General features: G+C 40.8%; 1 protein-coding gene across 3 annotated transcripts in view; it reads right to left on the bottom strand.

Annotated features, from left to right (window-relative positions):
* Nucleotides 1-169: 169 nt before the first annotated feature.
* LOC104019399 (sodium/hydrogen exchanger 2) overlaps nucleotides 170-23,869 on the bottom strand; it is a 34,795-nt gene continuing 11,095 nt past the window's right edge. For 2 of the 3 annotated variants that reach the window (XM_087759573.1, XM_087759574.1), the window contains exons 3-12: nucleotides 22,879-23,129; nucleotides 15,891-16,108; nucleotides 14,453-14,655; nucleotides 11,577-11,666; nucleotides 10,198-10,268; nucleotides 8,553-8,714; nucleotides 7,867-7,963; nucleotides 6,812-6,943; nucleotides 4,821-4,911; nucleotides 170-2,694 (exon numbers count right to left, since the gene is read on the bottom strand). In XM_087759573.1, coding sequence (XP_087615699.1) covers nucleotides 2,324-2,694; nucleotides 4,821-4,911; nucleotides 6,812-6,943; nucleotides 7,867-7,963; nucleotides 8,553-8,714; nucleotides 10,198-10,268; nucleotides 11,577-11,666; nucleotides 14,453-14,655; nucleotides 15,891-16,108; nucleotides 22,879-23,129 — 1,686 coding nt within the window. In that variant the 3' untranslated portion in view covers nucleotides 170-2,323. The remainder of the gene's footprint in view (nucleotides 2,695-4,820; nucleotides 4,912-6,811; nucleotides 6,944-7,866; nucleotides 7,964-8,552; nucleotides 8,715-10,197; nucleotides 10,269-11,576; nucleotides 11,667-14,452; nucleotides 14,656-15,890; nucleotides 16,109-22,878; nucleotides 23,130-23,869) is intronic. The other variant, XM_087759575.1, reaches the window with a different exon arrangement.

Raw genomic sequence — 23,869 nt, 5'->3', positions numbered from 1 at the left:
GACACCAAGCAGAGCAGTAAGGTACCTGAAACTGGCATTCATTATTTAAAATTGTGCCAAAAAAAATGACAACCATTTGTAACAAAAAGGCAGCTTTCCCCAGATACAATCCAATTGCTTGGTCATTACTAGCACGTGGAAGAGAAAGCTCCACAGGGAGTAAACTAACTGTTGATGTGCAACATTTCATATTTATTTATTTATTTATTTTGTCAGATTTCAGATGGGCCTAATATAAAACACCTGATCTAAACAGTCTGATCTGCAAGGATGTGGTTTCAAAACTGAAATCCAAACTCAAGGCTTCTTTCTCATTCAGACATGATCCCGATAGTGCAGTGACGGAGTACTCGCTGACAATTTTACTGATGAAACATATTTTCCTATTGAAAGACAAATTCAAATTTGTTTTTAAAGCTTGCTGGCTTTGTTTGAATGCAGTTTTATTTCCGAACAGGATATGATCATTAAAGGATAGCGAAGTATTGCCTTCCACAAAAATAATTTGTTGAGAATAGCCATGAACATTTGACTGAGATTTCTAGGGTTCATACAGCCATCGCTCTGCAGCTTAGACTTTGCATTTGACACATAGCAGAAGCTTCCACAGCTGGAACAGAGGAAAAAGACTAAAAGATCTGTGCCAATAAAAGAGTTTAGGAAGGCTTGACATTTCAAATACATGCGTGAAATAAATATTTTGGAAAAGCTGTTAGAAGGAAAGTCTTAAATCCTCATTTATAAAACTAATCTATCAACCCCGCCCGCGAACCTTTGAAAGAAATCTACCCTGTGATTTGAAAAGGAAATTCTGATTTTTTAATAGTTCTTTCAAAACAAGCTTAAATTAAAAAAATGAATCTTATTGCCCACAGGTTTAGAAATATGCTATTGAAAAAGAAAAGTTATGATTTCACAGTGTAAATTCTTCAATGAAAGTTATCAATCTTGTAACAAGTAGAATGAAAATGATTTCTGCATTGTGCTGAAATGTGTATCTGTGCTACAGCAAGCTCAAAACTTAAGACAGATTAAGTGGGACAGAAAGTGCAAATTCCTGAGAGCTACAGTTAAGTATCATTTATTTTAATGCACCCTCCCTTCCCATATGCACTCAAATGGCAGTCATTTACACTAGGATGAAGAAGTCTGTGTTTCTTATGGGTGTTATTAAGGTGCACAGTGACTTCAATTGATTCCAGGGCCCCGCTGTGCTACTTTTCTGTACAAACAAATTAGACGGAACATTTTTGTTCCTTGGAGTGCATAGCTCAGACAAAGAAAAGATTATCTTTCCCCTTTTACAGATGAGGAAACAAAAAGTAGAAGAAGTTGACCAGGGTCACAAGCATGAGTGAACGAGCTTGCTTGAGTCTCAGTGGTCACTGACTCAAACAGGAGATGGCTCGCTTTCTCTATGTGCAGTGCTCTGCCACTATTCTACTGCTGTGTTTGCACTGCAACCGAGAAACTAAGGTGCAAAAAGCAATTTTGGGTAAGATCGTCATTTATCCACTTGAAGTTTTCTCTTTTTAGGGCTTCTGGTGTCCTGCTAGGTGCTCTCAGCTCTTGTTGACATTAGTGAAAGTCAAGGTCATTCAGATTTCCCGTGGCAATCCTCAGTACCTTTCAAAGGTTACATACTGCCAAAAATTCAGAAAGTAAGAATTCAAGCTATTCAGGTCTTGTCTCTGTTGCAACTCCTCTCTATAAATGGTATTTGCAATTCTGCTCCTACAGCTTGTTCCTTCTCTTCTTCCTCTTTTTCTGAATCACAGCTCTTCGAAAAAACTGGGCTTCAGGAATATATTTACTCTTCTTACAAAGTCTGTATGATAGGTGCATTGTGCAATTTTCAGTGTTACTCATATTAAAGCTCTGGTTAAAACAAGCATTATTTGATTATAAATAAAATCTGAAATGATACAGAATTTTTTTAAGAAGCCATTCATCACCGGACTTTCAACAATGATTTTCAGTGGATAACTGGGTATTGAACCTGCATGACTTGGTTCCACAAGAGATGATGTGATAAGGCACATTTCCATCCTATCTTAATAGTGGAAATAATGTAATTAAAGCATTGCCATAATTTATTTATAAAAGAGATTATTTTTTTAATGTCTTCAGCTTTGCAATTGCTCCAGTATTCCTTTCACTTAGTTAACGGCATTGACTTTACCCAAATGGAAGTGGTTAGATCCACATTGAGGCTTGTTTTTGTTGGTTTTTTTTTAATGGATCCCATAGTCTGTTCAGATAGTTTAGAATCCTAATTCGATACGTCCATGGTTTATTACCAATAGTTCTCTTTTTGCTATTTTCAATACGGCTGGTTCTCAGGCTTATTTCTCTGCCTTTCCCCTTGTGATGCTTGCCTAACTAACCGTGGTGGCGGCACAGGTTTTGCCGACCCATGGTCTCCAGTCAAATCTTCCCTGCTCAAAGTGCCAAATCTTGGTCTCGTCAGCAGTGGCTGCCTGAAACCGATGGAAGGCTGAGGCAAGGTGCTCGGCTCCTGCTGCTCTCCTCGGCCATCCTGGCTCCCAGCAACTTCGTCCTTCCACTCCACCCTAAACTCAGGTGGTGGCCTCTGCTGTCTCAGTCTCTGGTCTCTCAAGATTTTCCCTGCTCTGGGTCTTAGATTGAGCACTGTGGTAGCTGCATCCAGCTCAGAGTCACTGCTGTCACCCACTGTTGATTGAAAACAAAATTAAAATTTTAGGTGCAGAATACTACTGTTTCAAAGTATGCAAATAACAGCACACTAAGCACTAGCAGCCAAAGAAGAAAGTTTCCCTGTGTTTCCTAAATTCAGTGCTTTCTGATTAGATCCAGTAATAGACACTTAACTCTGCTGGGACAGAGGATAGATTTGACTTACAAACATCCCTCCCCTCAAAACTGTGATTTTTAGAAAGCCCTCACTCAGCTGCTCCTTAATTGCCAAGTGCCCCCCTGTTTCAGTTGACATTTCCCCAGTTTTGTCTCTGGACATGGAAAAACGTGTCTCTGAGCTACCTGGGGTCCAAGCAGGATACAGAAATGAGATTTCTCACCCTCACATCCCATGAAATCTAATCTGGGAGGCATTTCCAGAGCATGACAGGTACAGGGGCTCTAGAAACTTGACTTTGGAAAAGGAGTGTCAATAGTCCACCAAGCAAAGGATCTCCCAAGGTCAATGTACAGATGGGAGGAACATCTCATCCTTAATATGCCTGAATGTAAGATCTCAAAGAAAATCTACATGACAAATCTCACAGGTTGCAAGTGCTGCAGACTCCTTCACCCCATCACAGCAGGGTAGAAAATGGTCAAGGGAAAGCTAGCATAATCATTCAGGGAATATTCTTAAATGATCACTATCAATCAAGTAAACCAATCTGGAAATGTTCTGGAGGTGTATATCTGCATATATTTTCCCCAGAAGACTTCTTTTAAATCAACTAACATCTTCATCAAAACTTGCATGCTTCGGTCATTTGATAATCATTCTAACAATCATTTATGAATGCCTCAGATTTGTTCTTAGACTTAAGTCAGCTTTGAGGTTTTAAATATATCAAAGCAAAGAATTGCGTATTGTGCAACTGTCATAAGAACAACTTCCATTAGTAGGCTACATGTTATTTCTTTTAAAAAGGTGAGGAAGGGGTCAACAAAATGTATCACCACGTAATTGTCCATTCACCCAGACAATTATATATCAAGGAAGGTCTTCATCAAACTGTGTTTGCAGGCTTCCCCCCACCCTAAATATGTCAAATAATATACTTTGACAACTGAATAATCTGGAGGCACATTTCCTCTTTAATGCTAGGTGACAGTAGGTGACCTCTACAGACACAACTACAGAATAAAAGGCATTCTACATTCAGGAGAGGCAAGATGTAATTATTAACAGACATGTAAACAAAACCATGGTATATTGCTAAATTAATTTGGAAGAGTGGGAAACCAATTGGGGCGGGGATCAAGATATTTTAGTGATTGTACCTAGATTTAACCTTCCCAGCAAGTGATCTTGATGGTTGCTTGTCATGAAAGGAAATGCTCCCGAGCATGGTATAAGCATGGTAATGCAACCGGTAGTAATCAAAAGTAATATACAATACAGAATTGGGCAAGGTTTTCACAACGAATGGTTGTCTTCGCCCAGATTTTTTTTTTTTTTTGTGGTTAGAATTCAAGAACTCCAATATAAAACATTTGTGAGTTTAGGCAGAAAAAAAAAAATTGACATTTTGGTTGTAAACCACAGCATTTTGAGAAGTTCTTAATGAGAACTAGAAACCAGGCCTCATGTCCTTCTCCTCTCTGGTTTGGTTCTCAGAGCAGTGTCCTCTACCCTGACCCTAGTGAGAAAAGAAACCAAATAGGCTCATAATCCAAGAGGGAGATCTGGACATTATAGAATAAAGACAAGGAGAATGAGCCATGGCAGTGTTTCTGGTGCAGAAGTGTTTCAGGCTGCTGCTTGCTCACATGAGGAGATGTGCTGGGAGGACTATGCCACTACAGCATTTGAACTGAGAAAGCCTCACAAGACTCTGCTTGCTGGGGCATTTCTCTGCATTCAAATACACGCTTTAGGATCCATCGCTTTTAATGCTGTAAGATCACTGCTAAATATCTAACACCTAGAAATATGCTATGAAGGTATTAACTCCAGAATGAAAGCACATGCACATAAAACATTTAATATTTATTTCAAAATTAATGTGCTGATTTCTCTACATCATCCCTGGAAAAACTTTCCTTCTACATAGGCAAAATGACTGCAGCACAGTAAGAGACAGCAGAGAATTTTTCATTACCTCTGGAAGATGTTTTATTTCTCACTCTTAGTTTCTCTGGGAGTTTAGTGTTTTTAGGAAGTGAAAGGAATCTTTTTGTATTTGCAGCAGCCTGCGTGCAAAGAAATATAAGAAATGTTAAGTTACTGCAGACTGAAGTACCTGCATAATGTACGTTAAGATACACGGCTGAGGCTTGAACAGGTTTATGTAGCTAAAGGGCTGGAGAGTAGTTTGGGATTAGCTAATATGTGATCTTTTACTACACACTCAAGTTAACGCTGATTGCTGGCTGAGGTCTGTGCTAGCTAAGGTAAAGACTGAGTAATCTCAAGCAGCTTCATCAAAGGCAAGCCTAGTGATATGCCCTCTGAGATCAAAGCCTATAAATGTATGCTTTCTAACCTCAACCTTACCTGCACAGGTTTTCCTAAGGAAGGCAAACACTGCAAGCATGGCATCACTTCATGCAACTCCAGTTTGAAACTTTTTAGTAGTCAGCTGCAAAAATTAGGTTGAGACTGAAGCTCAGGTACAAGAACTAATCTGTATTCTGATCCTGCAAGCGCTTTATACATATAAATGACTTTATACAGTTGACTAGTCACACTGAAGTTCATGGGGAAGTTAGGCACCAGCATGATCATTTACCAGTTCAGGGCATAAAATCCTTGTTTTCCCAGGACTAAAGTCTAAAGCCCTGGGTGCAGAGCACACCTCATACTTCCTGGAACATGAGAGGTGCTTTCCAGGACAGGTTGCCTTTTTTTAAATTAAAAAAATCTCTCGAGAGCTTCCTTTCTTACATTTGTTACAAAGATTTTTAAAAACTTTTACAGTCTATCAGCTCTCCCCTGCTTGTACCATTCATTGTTGCACACTCAGAGGGCACCTGAAAGGAAATTTATTTTCCATGAGACATTTTTCCTCTTTGGATACTGTTGTGCTGCTCAGGACCACTGTGCTTCCCTCTGTGGTGGATTTATTCAAGGATAAATATTTTTGAAATTACAGCCCATGCATTTTAAAAAGCTGTCAGACACCCTGTTTCCTTTCCCTGCCCCAAAAACATCTCAGTCCTACTGAGTCTCTTCCACCTAGTAAATCATTTATTTGTATGACAAAGACAACATATGTAACTGTGGTTGAGAGGGAAAAAAATAATTCAGGAACAGACTTATTGTCACAATTAACACCACAGTAGCCCGGGTAGTGATCACAAATGAGATGTAGCACTTATTGGAGACATCATTCCAGCCTCAGCTGCTGAAGGACAACTGTATCAATGAAGACAACCATCACTAAGTATTCCTGTAACATGGGAATACATATCTATAGGATGGTTAATTTCCCTGATCCCTAGAATGGGAAGATGATTCGGGGGATCAGCTTCCCTGCTGAATCAGTGTGCTCCACTCAAATACGGTCTGAAGTTTACAGGGAAGGTATTGCAGGATTGCCTCAGGGAGCCACATATTATCATGCCACAGCATTTCTTGTAGGCGGAGGGGGTTTTCCTGTTCTGTGTCAAAACCAGAAGTCCTGGCTACATTTTGAATACTAAAGAGCCCACAACACTTTTCAAATGAAGAGCTCACTCTGACTGACTCAATTAAAAGTTCTCTTTCTCATATTTTGGAGCATACTGTAAGTAGTTTGTCTATCTCAAAGTCATTTTCAACTTTGATCATCCATGCTTCATCAAAATACTGATAGAGATTACTGACCATCCCTTAGAAGTACACTGTCTACAGAGCCTGTTCAGCTCCTCTGAGATAAAATTACGGCAGCAGATCCCACTCCCGTATCATTCTACAAGACTGAACCTTTGCTGAAGGGGTCAACACAAACTAAGGGGCCCACGGGTGCAACTCAAGGTGTAAGCGTGACATTATATGTGCAGTCATCTTCCAAATTCAGGATTTAATTTTTCTGCATTTCAGAAGATTTTTTTCTCCATGACATTTAGCTACAAAGACCTGCTTTCTATAAAACAACTCAAATGCAAGTACCGGTCTTTCTCTTGACAGGCTGTTTGTTTTCCTCAGGCTCTCCCTAAGGCTGTGCCGGCGACGGATCAGAATTTCTTTGGCCTGCTTTTCGTTTGCATCTGCAGCCAGGCTATGTCGGTTATATGACATTGTCTGAAATATAAAAGCAGTGGTCACATTCTGCAAGGCATAATGTCAAATGTGCTGAACTATATGCACAGTGCAAAACAGGCTTTTTGCTTGAATGTTTTAATAAGCATCATAAATCATTGTGAACAAAATCATATTGCAGATGATTAAGAACAAGAGCAGTAATTATGCCAGCATTTTTTTAGTCATCTGCTTCACAAGCACCTGTTTTGTTTGGTTTGGTTTTTGTTGTTTTTTTTTTTAACCTGCTGATATGCATAATGAAAGAGAAATTGGAAAAAGTTGGCTTAATACAGTGTTTACCCCCACATTGTACTAGCTCAGTCAATACGTCAATAGAGGACGCACATTTGAAAGCGATAAGATGAGTCACCTGGGGGAAGTCGTTTTTACTTCCAGCAAGCTGAAGCTTGCTCTACTTTTGAATGTTTTCCAAGGGCTCAGGCATTCAAACTACTTAGCCACAGGAGGGTAAATGTGAAACGTCCTTTTGCTTTTATTTCACTATTTTTCCAGCTCATCACCTCTGCTCTTAATACAAACAACTTGACGACTGGAGGCAAATGGGAAAGCTAATCCCATATCATGAAGTGAACAAAACACTAATATAAGTGGGGCAATGTTGGGTTGAATTTGCACCTATGATCCTTTTAAAGTAATGTAAGTATATTGCAGATAATACCAAAACAAAAACATTAATCTTTATCCATAGTATATGATCAGGTAAGCTATTTACGTAAAGGAGTATGAATACGTTGCTGTACATGTGATAGGAAATGGATTCATAGGCAATAGAAGTAAGTAACAGCATTAATTATTATGCAGTGGTACAGTAGGTGCTGCACTAGCCCAAAGATACATCAGGAAGGTAATCAGTATATTCAAAGAGCAGTGGGATATTTAAGTATGCAAAACTTCATCCTTACTCGATGTCGTATTTGGTAGAGATTCTTTGTTAATATTTCTCGCATGTTTTCCATTTCAGTGGGAGAAAGTGGCTTTATTTTTCCTTCATGATATTCACTGTGGCAGAATAAAAAAAGGAAAATACAGGAGAGAGAGACAGAGGAAGAATGTTTTTATTTTTATGACTGGGAATTGCATTTGAAATATTTCCTTTTTTAGAGTTGGAAACAACATTTCAAAACAACTGAGGAACAGGTAAAAATGTAACACGGAGGAATGAAACCTTGATCTCATTTTAGTTACTGGTAAGGCTCAAAATTTAGCCTCCAAAATTTTATATAAATGACATTAAATTGTAAATTTGATTAAGGTACTTTTCAAAATGCCCCTCAGGCTTCCCCCGTAGCTACTTGCAGCAGATGTGCAGGCACTGGTTCAAGTCCAGCTCTGCTCTACATGGCAAATCAATGCTCCTGTGAGCAGCTGCCCTTGTAAAACTACACGCTCCGGACAAGCACAGCTCACCGAGCGCTTCGTGTGTGAGCTGCAAGCAAAATGCTCGTCTTTCGTATACACCTACTGTTCCGGTGACATTTGGACACAAAGTGCCCTGAGTCGAAGTGATTTTCCTGCCTACAGACTGGGCTGTGAAATAAATTATGTGACCCAACCAAAATGCTTGGCCACGCTGGCATCGCTTGCTTACCTGAGCGACACCGACGATGGGACCTTGCTTATCATTCCACTCTCTGCCATCTCAATGGCATGTTTGATTTCCAGCTTCTTGTATAAAGAAACAATGCTGGATTTGGGCTGGTTCTCCCGTATCAGAAGTCTTCGCAGGTATTTATTGTCAAACTTTTTAAACCTGTACATGAGGCAAACCAACCCAACCAGTTAATTTTTACTGTGCCTAGTTAAGGAAAGCCAATATACTCTAGCTAACGCAATTGTGAAGGAGTTTATTCCCTGGGAATGTGTCTGTTCATATTAATAGCCTACTGCTAAGTAACATAATAAAGGGTCAAGTTCATCTTTGCTTCAGATAGACAAACTTAACCTGTGTTTTAGTTAATACATAAATGGACAGTGTCCCTGGCAGCAACTTTTAACTTTTAGGTATTCTATGTTATTAGACAATAATATTTTTAATTCTCCATTTTCATCATGACAAAGAGAACATTAAATATTTACTGTAATAACAAATAAAAGATCTAAATTTGCACCGGCTGCTTTTCCTTTGAAATTTTAGCCTGCTTTTGTAAAATTTTGGAAGTTCTCCCTTCCTCTAAAGCAACTGCAACCCTCTTGGATGCTTAGTGAAAAAATATTGATTACAGCTGGGGTGATTTTGTTTGTCAGAAAATATTTTGCCCTCGGGCCATTCTGAAATTATTCTTGAATTTGGGTCAAAAATGTTTCTGAAGGTCATGAAGAGGTGGGACTCTCCTTTGCTCCATAATCTGTTAATTAAAGATCTCACACAGACTGGAAGAGAACCAGGCTGAGTAAAAGAAAGCTGTACTTATGTCACGCAGTCAGGAGAGTGTCCTTACTGTCATGCCCTCAAGTCATTTGGAGAGGGCTCTTCTCAGCCCCTCCTGCTGGTGCTATTCCTCTTTGTAGAAAACACTTAAATCCTTGTGGGAGCAGTGAGTAGAAGGTGGGTGAGCAATGCCCATGCTTTACGTCTAACAGATTTGAGTGTAAAAGAGTGTGCTTCTGAGAAAAGGGAGTTAGATCCAAACCAATGATGATGCTGATTCAGCAGCTAAACTGAAAACATGAATTGTTCAGGTATTGCCAGTGGTAACCTTCTTAACTGACACTAAGTCTTAAATAATACCATCAAGAACTGGGGAGTTGCCTGCCATTAGGATCTCTCATGCACTTCATGCCAGCTAGTGCCTTGATCTTTCTAGAGAAAGTCCCAAAGCTTTTGTATGTTTCCCATCAAATTGAGAACTAGCCCCTCACTTAACACCACAGAGATGTACAATTTGCAGAAGGAAAGACGGATGGGATGAAAGGCTCAGCAGACATACAAGAAATGCTCTGAAACAGTCAGAAGCAGGGAGAGGACATGCACCCTCAAAAGGTGCAATCCTTTACCCTGGGATCAGACAGCTGCCTTTCTTCCCAGCTGGAGATTTTGTTCTAGTTGCTTGTGGTTTAGTAAAAAGACATTGTTTTGCTGCTTTTCCTTTGTAACCCACACGTTCTAAAAACAACCACCCGCTTTCAAGAATAAAATGCTGAAAATGAAATCTGATGCTCAACAGCCTTCATTTGTTGCTGCTGAGACAGTATAGCCCCTCCTGTATAACAAAAGTTTTAAATGACATTCTTACTTATCTCTCCAGAAGTTGTGACCCCAGTGTCCACACACATCTTCTATTCCAGTCTTCACGTGGTCAAAGAACTAAAGGGGAAACATTGGTTCATTACATCAACTTATAGACATCACTTGGCTTGCCCTTAGATATTATTAGTTTATAACTTCAAAACAGAAAAGTCTAGTCAGACTTCAGGGTGATGCTTCCATTTAACTAAATGCAGTCTAACCAGAGTCAGACTCTGTTTTGTTCCCCTGGAGTTTCCTTAGCTCACAGCCCCAAAAAGACAGAAGTTAGCTGCTAATTTCCTCAATGTCAGTCTTGCTTAGCTCCTGGCTGAATCTGGAAGTAACTATTTTTTCCCATATTTTCATTTCTTTTAAGTTCCTTAACCACTTAGGGCTATGCCTGGGACTCCTCCAGGGACTTCCCCAGGCCTGACAGTGAACCAGGTCTCCTCCTCTGCGGAGGAGAGAACCTGAGCGGGCAGCAGCTCCCCGCATCAGCACTGTCCCCTCGGGATGTGCAGGACAGAGCTGAGATACCCAGCATCAGGTCCTGAGCTCCTGTTTTAGGGGACTGTGATCTACACTCACCTCAAAGCATCCTGAGCACCTAATACTAGAAACACAGTCTTCTCAGTCTATTATGAATTACAAAAGGGTGAATCAGTTCAGCTAAGATCTCACTCAATCCCCAAAGGCAGCTCATTTGCTCTTAATTCAAGTACCATAGTAGGGGTCTCAAATTCAGGGGGAAATCCTGGTAGATATGTCCAAAGGATAACCTCTAAAAGGACAGGCTTTTAGGTGCCTAAATTGACTTCTTTGCTGAACGGGGCCCTTATTATTCCTCATTTTTAGAATGTCAAACCACCTGCCACAGATATGCTGCAAGGAGAAATACATTCAAGAATATGCATGGCTAATAAACTGCAATATTGGAGACATACACATACCAAATACAAATCCATAAAGACGCTGATGATGTGAGAGTTAAGTAAGTTTAAGAGTGTGTTTAGGAGGAGTTTGCATTTGTTTAATTAGACTAACTCAAATGCGATGTAATGTAATTAAATTGCCAAAGCTATCCTAATGTAGCCAAGTTCTAAAAGAACACATATCTCATATGTGAAACAAACTACAGAAAGTTAATTTACCTCAAGAGTTGAACAATTGAGAAAGTGAAGATTCTAAAATAATGCTATTTTTGATGATTTCCAAAGGTTAAATATCAGCTTTACAGTTATTGTGCTTATAACGGCTATCAAAAAGAAATCTTTAAAAGAGCGTGTGTCTCTCTAATACTGTATGCTGAATCCTTTTCTTACTGAAAGCCACTAGGAATTTCATCTATATGAGGGTTTCATCTGTGACACTGAAGCTGCAACATACCCTGTTATAAATTTCTTCACTGACAGCAGGCTGCTTTTTATTTGACCTTTTGACATCGAGAAACTCCACCAGTGGGCGAATTGTTATTCCCTGTGAAAAAAAAAAAAAAAAAGGCAAATACTTCTGGGTTTTTTTCCATGAACATAAAGAAAAAACAAAGCCTTTCAGTCTTTTCCATCTGTCAGAGCACTGAAAATGGCTGTGGATACCCCTTTAGCTCTGGATACCCTTTCACCTTCTAAACTCCAAAATCCAGCCAGACACAATAATTATATATATATCACTCTTGTGATTAGCAGGTGTTGCACTTAGCTACAAAGTCCTTGTCAGCACACAGACTCCACTAATGCAATAGAAGGAAGTAAGGGTCTCTCTAGAGCTAAGAGGTCCAAGAGGGGCAACCTGACAAACCCCATCAGGAATACGTCAATTACCCCATCCACAGTATTTTTAAATTTTTTTTCAGTTCTGTTGTGTATTAGAAAAACCCTCACTTCTTTTCTGAATTAATAAATAAACCCCCTGTCATTCCAAAGCAAACATATAAAGTCTCTTTTTTGGTCATTATTTCCAAAACACGCACTCAAAGATCTGTCAAGAGTATGTTACTCAAGGCCCATGACACTAAGACTTTTTGTAAATATGTGTCCTTGCCTGACTATTCTCAGAGAAAGAACAAAAAGTTTTGGCTATCCCAGAATGATATCATGGTTTTGAACAATTATTTGTGGCAGAATTGACATAATTAGTTTATTTGTATAGGCACACGGGCACAGAGGAGAGGAATGAATCTCTCATGGTGTTGAGATCCGTCCCTGCTATGCCAGACACATATTTCTTTTTGTAAGTGAATCGAGCTTTATCTTAAAAGTAGTTAGGTTTCTTTGCCCCATTGCTCATACTGGAACACTCATCCTGAACCTCATTGTTTTGATAATTAGAAAGCTGCTTCTTAATTGCACCATGGTCACTTTGTACCACTTTGTTCTTGTGCCAACATTTGTCTTTTTAGTTTAAACAGTGTTCCTCCTTCTCTGGTGTTCACTCCCTCATATAAACAGTAATTATATTCCCTCTTCCCCTTCATTTCGCTAAGGCCAAGGCATCCTGGTCTCCTTTCACATGACAGGCTTACCAGTCCCATGATCACTCTAGAACATGACACTATTCTCTCACGAAAATACCTATCTCACTATGTCTTAAGATCAGATTTGCCTTTCTTCTGTCCCCACTGCATCAGTGGCTTAAACTCCACCCTGGTATCAACTAGTACACCTGTGTCTTTTTCCCTTTCTATTTTTTTTGAAACAAAAGGTTCCCATCTCATAAAAGAAATCCCTAGTAAGAAAGTCCTAGCAAGAACACGTTTGCACTTATTACTGTTAAATTTCATTCTGTTTCTATCCCCTAGCCCTCAGTTATTCTCTTCTACATGACACCCCATCTCACTGTCACCCTGAGAACACCTTCCAAAGCCTATCGTCAAGAAGCACCAGCAACAAAAAACTCCTACAGTTATGTACCATGGTCAATAACAACAGCATTAAACAAAACCATCCCCAGGAACCATCCTTGAGGAATTCCATTAATAACATCTTGTCAGCCTGTTATCTGACCAGGGTGGTTAAACACTAGAGCAGGTACCCAGAGAGGCTGGGGAATTTCCATTCATATTCAGAACTCAACTTGACATGGCCCTGAGCAACATGACCTAGCTTTGAAGGTGGCCTTGCTTTGGACATGGGGTCGGACCAGAGACCCCCAGAGGTCCTTTCTGACTCAAAGGACCCTATGCTTCTATTTCCCTTTATAGGAGAAACTGTTAGCTCTTTCCTCATTCACTTTACAATCATCCTAATGTCAATCTAAACCTCAGTTTAACGAGTAGTTAAGCTAACAATCTCCTATGTAGCCCCCTCCCCAAAGATTTTACAATAGTCCAGTTAGATGAGATTACTCTAGAAAATAAATTGCCTTATCAAAGAATGATACCAGGTTTCCCTTTGGTAAACCATGTTGCATTTCATAACATATTCCATTTACCTCCATATTTTAAATTATTCTATCCTTCAAATCAGCTTTCACAGCTTACATGCTAAGGTCAACTGACTTCCAGCTGCTCCAGCCACCTTTTCCCCTTTCCCGAGCACGAGCACAGATACTTGCCACTTCTCATGGCACCTTTACCCATGTAAAAGGCAGGCTAAAAAAATATTTTCTTTTCCACAGACCAGAAATTCCATGTACTAGCCTCTCACATCTCTCTCACCGCTCTGGATAATGACTAGCCTGACATGTTTATTTGAGGGGCTCGGACTCCTCTGCCTTTTGCTGGTTTCAGTCACTTCCCTCTCTCTTGGTCACTCTTGACCAGGCCTCCATGGCCAGGTTGACACCAGAGACAAGTTCTTCATGTTCTTCCACACACCTGGTGCTTTTGGATAGATGTCCAGTTGGTTTGCAGCATCTCTGCCTAACATCCAGACTCACACACTCCAGTCCACCTCTCAGTACCCTCAGTATCTTCCATCCCCTGCTCACTGTGCACGGTATCCAACACCGAGCTCCTGAGTAAATGCATAACTTTAAATATTCTAACAAGGAATTAATGCTGGGGCTGTACCCAGATTATTTTTTATCTCTACTCCAACCTCACTTGGTCTTAAATGCTTAATACTACTTACATGTTAGCATCAGTACTTAATATCTGGCATACTTTTGCTACCTGCCTGCGGTCTGCATAGCATTTTTTTCAAAACTATGACCATGGAGAGTACCTTCAAGTATGTTCCTTCCAGTAAGTCAGAACATTTGTTTTTCTACCCACTGCTTGTTTACAACCTGTCTGAGAAAGTCCAGAAGAGGAAAGGCATTACCTGAATGAAAACAGTAAAGAATATCACCACGATAACAGCAGTGATGAACAATTTCTTCCTGGGGAACACAGCAGGAGGAAGCAGAAATACAAGTGAAAAGCAAATAGCTCCTCGGAGGCCTCCATAGGCAATAATAAATTGGTCCTTAAAAGTGAGAGGAATTGTCCGGAACACATTAATGATTTGAGTCAGAACAAAAACACCTGAGGAAAAAAAAACAGAAATACAGGGAGGAGGGAAAAAAGGGTAATTAAAATTACACAGAATCCCCTACAATACTAATATTTCTTTTAAAACACTTTTATTTGCTTCTTACCTATATATTATTGAAGAAATGAAATGTTACTTAACAGCTTGAAAGCACCATGGAAGAAAACTTTAAAATGCCTAAGGAGCATCATCTTAAACATATTCAGTGAGCTAACCACCTCAGGTCAGCTGGATTTAGGACCTACATCAGCTAATTCATCTCCACAAGACAGCTATCTGCTAGACTCTGCACCTCTAGAACAGCAGTAACTCTGTGTCAGTACAGACCAAGACTCCTAATTTTTTTTTAATAGGATTTGAGGTGCTTTTGAACACTTTGGTTTGTCACCTCCATCAATCTGTGCTTTGAATCCTGCAAACTCCTATTCACTCAATTTTATTTGCACAGACAGGAAGGATGCAGGACTGGGGATAGAGGGAGAAGATACCAGTGCATGCTAGTGTACCGAAGGTAAAGGCTCCAGGGCTGTGGCAGACCGCAGTAAAGGTGTAAAGGCAGGTGAAGGGAGCAAGCACGGGGGCCAGGAGCTGGGGGGCAGTCAGGCTGCTTGGCTGCTTTTCAGCATAAGGTATTAATGACGGGGTTGCAGGCGCAGGAGGGAAAATAGTCCAGATTTCTGCACTGGAGGGAGACTTGGGAGCTGGAAGTAGGGGTGTAGAGGCAGATCAGAGTATAGCTAGTACTGCAAACTCAGAATGGATCAAGCAGTTTCTTATAGGATTTTTTTCTTCACAATATATACCTGAACAACACTTCAACTACAGCATTGCCTGTTTTGATGCCATTTATGCCAATGACTGGGAAAATCCCAAAGGTAGTAAACATAAATAAAAAAAGAACCACAAGCTGTTTAATTGTTGTACAACTGTTAATTCTTTTAAGCAAAATTTGCTTATTTGTAAATAAATGTTTACTTAAATACATGTGCTCTGATTAACAAGCAGACTGCCTCTGACTTTAGATAGGCAGGATCAGGACCAAACTGGTTTTCGTGTTCCATTTTGGGGCAAGGTGGAAGCTGACCCTGTGATCTAGGACATGTTACAAATAAGAAGACCATTCTACAAGCTGATGGGACTCTGTCTAAATTTTGGCATTTTCTACTTGGGAAGAAGTAAAAAGTTTCACTTGCAAAGAATACTGACGCATAGCCTGAGACTTGCTTACCCAGTGCCCTCCAGATTAAACAGAAAAGGAGGGTGAAGCTAACAAAGGCCCAGTTCCACTCATGGTTCTTCCCAACTGTAGACACTCCCATGAAGATGAAGATTAAAGTCTCACTGACACTGCTCAGCATCTTCATGAAATACTTTATTGTCGTATAGGATTTTTGAGAAACATTTTCTTCCACGTATTTATTCATGGTCATGGCACAAGCTGTAATCCTGAAAGGCAAACATTAGCTTATATTTCATTGGCTTGATTTTTTTTTTTAGGATCTCTCATTTCTACAGAATATTATTCACTTTTCCATAGTCCTCTTTAAAATACAAAACATATGGAATAAGTATTCCATAACCAATCTCAAATTTATAGTCTTGGTGAACCTACAGTTTTGGGCACCAGATTTTTTTTTCCACACTGGGGAGTTTTCTGAGAAGACATCAGTATATGGAGAGTTTTGTCACATACTGAATCCAAGTCATCTGTGCAGGGATCACTCAAACTCTGTGTTTTGAAAGAGGCAGCGCTGAGGAGAGGCAGGGAAAGCCCTGGAAAATAGGGATTGCTGCTTCTATTGCTGCTGAGGGACCTCACGCAGGATGGCAACTGCATGTCTTGGGGCAGGGCTTCCCTACCCCCCCACCAGCAGCTGTCCCACCAAACCATTCCCCTCCTCAATGGCAGTGACAGCAGCCAGCTCCTCTTTCGAGGCAAAGTAAGCAATAAGGCTACAGACAATTTGTCATCCTCTACCACTCTAGGCCACTGCTTGCTTTGCCTCCGCATAGGGCTGAATAGGAGAAAAACACCCCCAGAAATCACGCTGGTGCTGTTGCACATTTAAAGCACCTACAAATGAATGAAATGGGCATCTCAGCTAATACATGAGAGAACAGACAGGGCTTACTGTAAGTACACCTACATGTCCATGCTCTGAACTTGTGTTAGTAAACAGAGTTTCTTAATCAGCAGTAAGAGCGAAGAATGACATTACTGGCTGTACAGCACTTGCTCAGTACGGTTGCCCATGGTGCAGGGATGGCTGAGGACTACTCAGCTACAAAGTTTACAGGTTTAAGGATAGGTAGCAGAGCTGGCTGGAGGATAACCTCAAGGTGGTGCCTCAGTGTAGGGAAGCACAGTGTGAATTGCCTAATAATTATCACAGTGGGCAACTAAGGCAAGATGCATTGTGAAACAGCTATCGCTCCTGGTTCTATTATCTAGGGCAAAAACACGTCTTCTCTGATTTCCCAGTTAAAAACATTATACACACCCATGTATGGGTTCTCAGTCAAACCATGTACACTAAACCTAAACAGAGAGAGATGTGTATTTGTGTTGTCTTTCTGAATACAGCCCATGAGGACTTGTCCTATGGTTATTTATCCAGGTTCCACCAGGTTTTCAGTTTGTAATTGTTTGCCAACATAGAGGATATCTCTTCCTACTGAAATCTCCACACTGCTCTGTCTCATCGAGAAGGATGGTAGGTTTGCCAGCATGCCTTTGGAAAAAGCTGAAGAGGACTCTCCCACGTCTCATGGAGATCCCACTGCACAAAGTCTTCTGCTGAGCATGTCCTGCCTCTAAGCCAAGAGCCCCATCTCTAAACAACTCAAACGTCCCTGCATGTGAGTGTAAATGGAAAGGCAGACTGAGGGAGCGCTCAGAAAAAGCTCCCTCACATTATGAACACACATGTCTAGGTTCTTTCTTCTAAAAGAAGGGATTAAAAAAAATTTTTTTGCAAAGCAGAAAGGGGAATCCCAAAAGCAGCAGTAACTTCAAAAGGACCTTTGCATAGTAAACTTTCTTAGCATTTTGCAAGAGGGTATCCATAGCAGCAGCTAAGGCTGTAGTCGCTGCAGACTCTGAACATGTTTCTCCTAATTGATTAAAGTTAGGTTTGTCCAGAAGTTTCCTTCTCTTATGTGGAGCCAGCATGGCCTGCAAAGAGGACAATGGCCAAGATCTGAAACATAATTGTAGATCTCTGACCCTACCAACACATCCAGATCCCCAAAGTGACTGGGCAGCATTACTTCTGAGGGACGAATCTGGGAGGACACGTGGACACTGGGAGATGGCACAGTGTACTTCGCTGACCTCTGTCAAGCAGCACAGCACTGCAGGCACATAAGGATGAATAAAACCCAGGGTAGAGGGTCTGATGTGGAGACAGATGCAGTCCAATGGGGCAGGTAGTGGCTTACAAATACAGGTGGAGAGGGTTTGCTAGCAGAACAGTGCACCTAACCTGGCCTTCGCCCTGCGTTTTCGTCCACCTACACTTGGTGATAGAGAGGCAGATCTAGTCAGCACAAAACAAAATGTCCATTGCCATGCAAAACCCAGCTCCAACCCTAAGCAAACTCCACGACTAAGAAGAAGGAAAGCTTGACTAAAACTACCCCAGACCCCCATCTGCATTTAGTACTGACATAATTGTCAGCTCTCTCCTCACTGTCAGCTGATTTCACCATGGTCTTGAACAGAAAGATCCTCTGTGGCCCAAGAGTAGCATGCTGTCTGGGAAGCAGAGCTCATCATGCTTATGTGGGATCCACCGTGGAAGAAATGATGCAAATTTCATCAGCCTGCAAGCTTCTCCCCTGCAACACTCAGTGGTTTAGGTAACATTTCTAGTTTGAGCATGCGGTTGGGACAACAGAGGTCCTACATTTTTGCCAATACTGACAGACTGCCAACGCTCTTCACAGCTCTCCTCCTTGTTCTGATCTTACAGTTGCCCAGACTGGGGACTTGTCATAGATCCCACCATAGATCCCACAAACATATGTGCCTGCCGATCTCAAAGAGGAAAGTGGGAGAGCACCTGGGCCATGCATGGATTTTGTCCTGACAAGGAGTGATGATGTGGCCAGGACATACACCCAAGCCCGGAAGCTGTCAAACATTCCCAGGTTCTTCAGTTTACACATAGTTCTGGTGACCAACCTCAAAAGTATATGTGAAGAAGGGTCTCAAATCTACTGAAGTCTTTCACCCTCCAGAACTCTCATACTCAGTGGAAAGCCAGCTCTTCACAACCCACGGGCTGCACTGACAGACCTACAATTATCTCAGGTTATGTCACGGGTTGTGACAGCTCTCCTGTGCATGCACAGCTTATCTGTACAAGTATAACAAGTCTGATGCATCCCGGCTACTTCCAGCCAATTGCATACAGTGGAGCGGGCAAGTGCAGGGGTAACAAATGCAATATAGCAAGAACGCAGTGGGCAGGCTGCAAAACAGCCATTTCCAGACCTGTGGTCATTTCAGAATCTCAAAGCTGCAGCTTACTGCCCAAAGCATTAGGACTGTCAGGTCTGGATCAAAGACACAAAAACCCACTTGGTACTATTTATTACCCTCTTAAAATAAACAGTTTTCATGATTATAGTCATTTAGGAAAGCCCTATAGCTTGCAGAGTGGGGAAGCATGCTCTGGACATGGTTTGTTTTTGGATCCTGAGGTAATGGAGACACTGTAAATAGATGTCTGATAAGAATCTGTCACCGGATTAATCAGGATCTTTGCAAGCTGTAACTTAAAACACCTACCATGCTTAACCACTAGAATTTAAAGGGACGTCACACACATATATTTAAGACTATTTTGAGTCACATTTTGCATTCATTCAATTAGTGTCAACTAATTGATGAGTTGGTTCACCAGTACAACAAATAGTGCTCTACATTACTTGTTACTCTTCAGGTAAGTAATATTCCACAGCTAATCACTGCTCACTTTATGAATCTGATATCTCTTCGGAGTACTTATCCACATTAGAAAAAAACCTGTTGAAGTCTCTTTAATTTGAAAATGATATGACAATACAGTGTTAGAATTTAATATAAAATCAATTTCTTTAAATATGCAAGATTTTGTGTACATTATTATAATATGTTCTTCCCAAACTAAATTTTTACTGTCACCATAATCTAAGCAAAAGCTTAGGTGTGTTTTATTTTACATTTCTTATCCACAAACATTGATTCTGGCTTCCTATTCTGTGACCTGAGGTAGTTGCCTTGGTCAAGAAGGGGAGGAAAAAAAACAGTTAATTGCAATTAACCTGCAACTTTCTGTGCTTCTGAAGAAGAAAAATCCTCCTGTACAAACAGCACAGTTTCTGTCATGACTGTAATAAATTAGGCCACTGGGTTCAATCCTCAAGTTTCCTTGACCTACTAAATTTACAGTAGTTTCAATGTTTGTTCCCTTCAGCCTGCTAACTCACTGTTGCAAAAAAAAAGAAACATATTAATAGTTCTGCTGCTCCACAGCCTTTATGAGAAATTAGTAAGCAGAAAATGCAGCATTATAATTAGAAATGGAACAAAGCAAATAAAGTTCAGATTCACATCTGTATGTTTTACAGCCATGCTCTTGATTCAAGCCCGGCTCTAATTACAGTAGCAGCTCTTTCCTCTCCTTCTGGAAAGGACTTTCTCTCTGCAGCTCACAGGGACATGGTTCAGTCCCTTTGCTATCTCAGCCGGGTAACCCGGTGCAGGGGTTTTACACGGATGCTTCAAGAATCGTTTGTCCCCAGAATGAGTACACAGAGTTATCAGAAGAGGGACATGCACCTTTCATTCCCCTCTATTCCTCTGCCAGTGAATTCATACTTGCACAGAAATGAGGCACTCTGTGTATGTATCTACCTACCTTATTTATTTGGTAACACTGCATGTTCCTGCTCATGTCCTTCACCTAAAGTATGGTACAGCATGTAACCACAAGGTCTCGCTGAGCATCTTTACAAACGTGGTTATGAAGGAACTGAGAATCAATAGCGTAACAGACTCACATGCACATGGGTCAGAAAAGGGAGATCAGGCAATTATTCTCTATAGGCTGAACTATAAATGGCCAGAGAAGCATATAATGAATAAAAAATCTCAGCTGTAAGGGACATTCCAAGGTCATTCGGTCCAACTACATGCTCAAAGGAGGGCTGACTTTGAAGTCAGACCCAAGCAATCCTGCCATGAGTCATTCCCTGCAGAAAACGACAGGGAACTCAATACCGGTGCATGTTGCACTGTGACACAGAGCAAAATACTCTCTGCAGCTCGAAGCCCAACGAAATGTGAAAAGCATTGGATTTACTCCAAGGGGATGTGGAGATTACAGGAGCTCTAAGGCCCTCAGCAGCACTGCTGGGAGCGGACACACTTTACATCTCATGACAGCTGAGATGCTACATGGCTGCAGAGAGCCCTTCCTGCTCCACCTGGGTGTTACTGATGTATCTAGCTCTGTTAGCTATTACAAAATATGTTTAGAGTCAAAAAACATACAGAACATTTTAAAGATAACTTATTTTCTATTGTGCTGCTGGAGTGAAAAAATACTTTGTGTTTCATCTTGTGTTTTGCACCCACTCAGGGGCCGCTGTTACACACGGAAAGGAAGAGGTTGTTGGTGCCATGGGAAGCACCGGTGTGCTGGCTGCAGGCACTGGCAGGCGGTGGGTCCATGGACCCACCAGCAGACCCGCCGTGCCCTTTCCATCCTATCCTGGATGCAGCATATCCAAATCAGTATTTTCAAGCACACTGCCGCAATTTTTTCCACGTAGAGTTTAGCCACACGTTTTTGGTTTAGAAGCCCTTTAAGTATTTGATCATAGGATGTCAAGGACGTTTGACTTAAGAAGTGGAGGAAACTAGAAACCACACAAATGCTATGAATAGAAGCTAGGGAAAGAGATGGCACATTTATGAACTCGGTCAAAGTGGATGCATATGTTACTTTATTTAGGCTCATATCAGAGAAAGAAACCCATGCAATCTTTAGCTCTTTACTTACATTAAAGTACTAACCCCTCCTGTTTCATGGCATATTTCTATTTTTACACTACTGAAATCATCAGCTGTAAGTTTCCATGTAAATTGCTTCCCAGCCCCAGAAAACCTTACACTGCATGACTATGATATCAAACCTATCTTCACTTTCCTAAAAGATAATCATCAGATGAGGTATTATCAAGTATTAGTGATACTCAGAAGTAACATCTGAGCTTTCATAAAAAGCTATGCTCCTAATGCCTGAATGACTCATATTTGCCACTAGAACAATACAGAGTCATTAAAGAAGGCTGGCCTTTAAAAATATTATTTGGAACCAGCGCAAACCATTTAAGTATATCAAATGTCATATAGGCTCTTTCTAAAGTTGAGGTTGTTACAGCATAAACAGCATTAAGCGAGAGGCTGTGCTCTCTCTTTACTGAAGCCCAGGAGTGAAAAAGCAGGAGTGAAATTTTTATCTGATAGAAGTGGGAAGAATGATATTATTTTATACATAATGATGTATACAGAGAGCATTGTAACACACGGGCACATGTATCAAGATACTGAAATAAAGGCTTATATCACCATAGGACTAGATTCTGCAAATTTCACATTCACCCAATCCTTACTGTGCTTGTAATCCAGCAGGAGTTTGCCTTAATGATACATACATTGTCTTCACTGAACGGTACTTACTGGCTGCTCACATAACTAAGTGTAAGATGTAGTTTCACAATATCAGAAGTGAAGCCAGTTCATGAAGTTCCCAGCTACCACTCCCACGCCCTCCTGGCCACCGCTGCCCCCACATCACTGTGGGCCACCCCTCAGCCCCTATGCCTAGTTGTAGGGTCACATGAGGACACAGGTCACCAAACTGATCTGGGTTAAAAATAACCCCACTGAAAATACAAGGGATTATTTTTAACTTGGAACATTTCAAAGATATGGTTTATGGTGTGATGCCACAAACAGTTTTAGTGACACAGCTGGTGTGGTGGCAAGCTGAGAGAATGGGATGGAAGCGGGAGGGGAGAGGCCGGAAATCCTCAAGCCAGCATCGCTGCCATGCACGCTGGAACGATGCCATATGGCAAAGTTTGCAAAATCCGGTCCTCTCTGCAATTTCCTTTGGCATTCTTACTTGGGTGCTATTATTACTGAAGTTTGGGGTACTTACGCCATGATGCCCGAGAGATGAAACATTTCAGCTGTTATGTATGACAAGTAACTGTACAGGAAGACAAAGAGTGGCTCAATCACTCGGATTTTATGGGTGAAACGGGTGGTAAAGGCTGCTACAAATCCCAAAAGGATTCCAATCAATACTCCACCGATCCCCACTATAAAGAAGTTAGCAATCCCAGCGAATATGTCAATAACCTTAATTGTGCGCATCTGGCAGAAAGACTTGAACAAATTGTACAGGACCTATGAGGAAAAAGAAAGCATGTTATGTTTCTGAACTCTTCTTAATTCCCCTTTGTGTCATTATGTTCCTCTGCTTCAATGTTGAACTTTGACTTTCTCTATCTACCTTGAACTCACTTTTGAGATATGCTGTTGTTTACCTCTGGCATATTACTTGTCATCCATAAATATCAGGGAGATATACAAAGAAGGGTAAATATCATTATTCCCATTTTGCAAATGGGAAAGGTTTCTTAACCCATGCCATTCTGCAGGCCAAGAGCATATATTTATCTAATCTTTCTTTAAATTCATTTATTTGCAGAGCTTCTAATTTTTCCACAAATGGCTATTTCAGATTTTCCCCAGAATCAAAGAAATAAAAAAGGAGGAGGAAAAAATACAGTTTCATAATCAGTGAAAAATCAGGTTATTTTCAAATGTGTTTGAAAATCTACATGACACCGAGAGCTGCAGTACTGAATTAGACCATAGATCCATCTGGCATGGGGTGGAGGGGGAAAGGGGATGGACAGTGACCACCGCAAGGACTACAGGAAACATGGCATCCATGAAGTGCTCTTTCTCTGATATATTGACCATTAAGAATCCAATGGTTTAAAGACGTCTCAGATTTTTGATAATTTCTAGAGATTTGGATTTAATTCCCATTAAAAGACCTGTTACCATGTATTTGTTCAGTTTAATTTTCAAAGAGTTTATAACCATCCTCCAAAACAAACTGGGTCAATGGGATTATC

This window comes from Nipponia nippon, unplaced genomic scaffold (assembly GCF_047370975.1).
Source record: "Nipponia nippon isolate SJK-2023a ecotype South Korea unplaced genomic scaffold, ASM4737097v1 scaffold_2, whole genome shotgun sequence".
Lineage (NCBI taxonomy): Eukaryota > Metazoa > Chordata > Aves > Pelecaniformes > Threskiornithidae > Nipponia > Nipponia nippon.
This window is presented reverse-complemented; position numbering and strand designations above follow the sequence as displayed.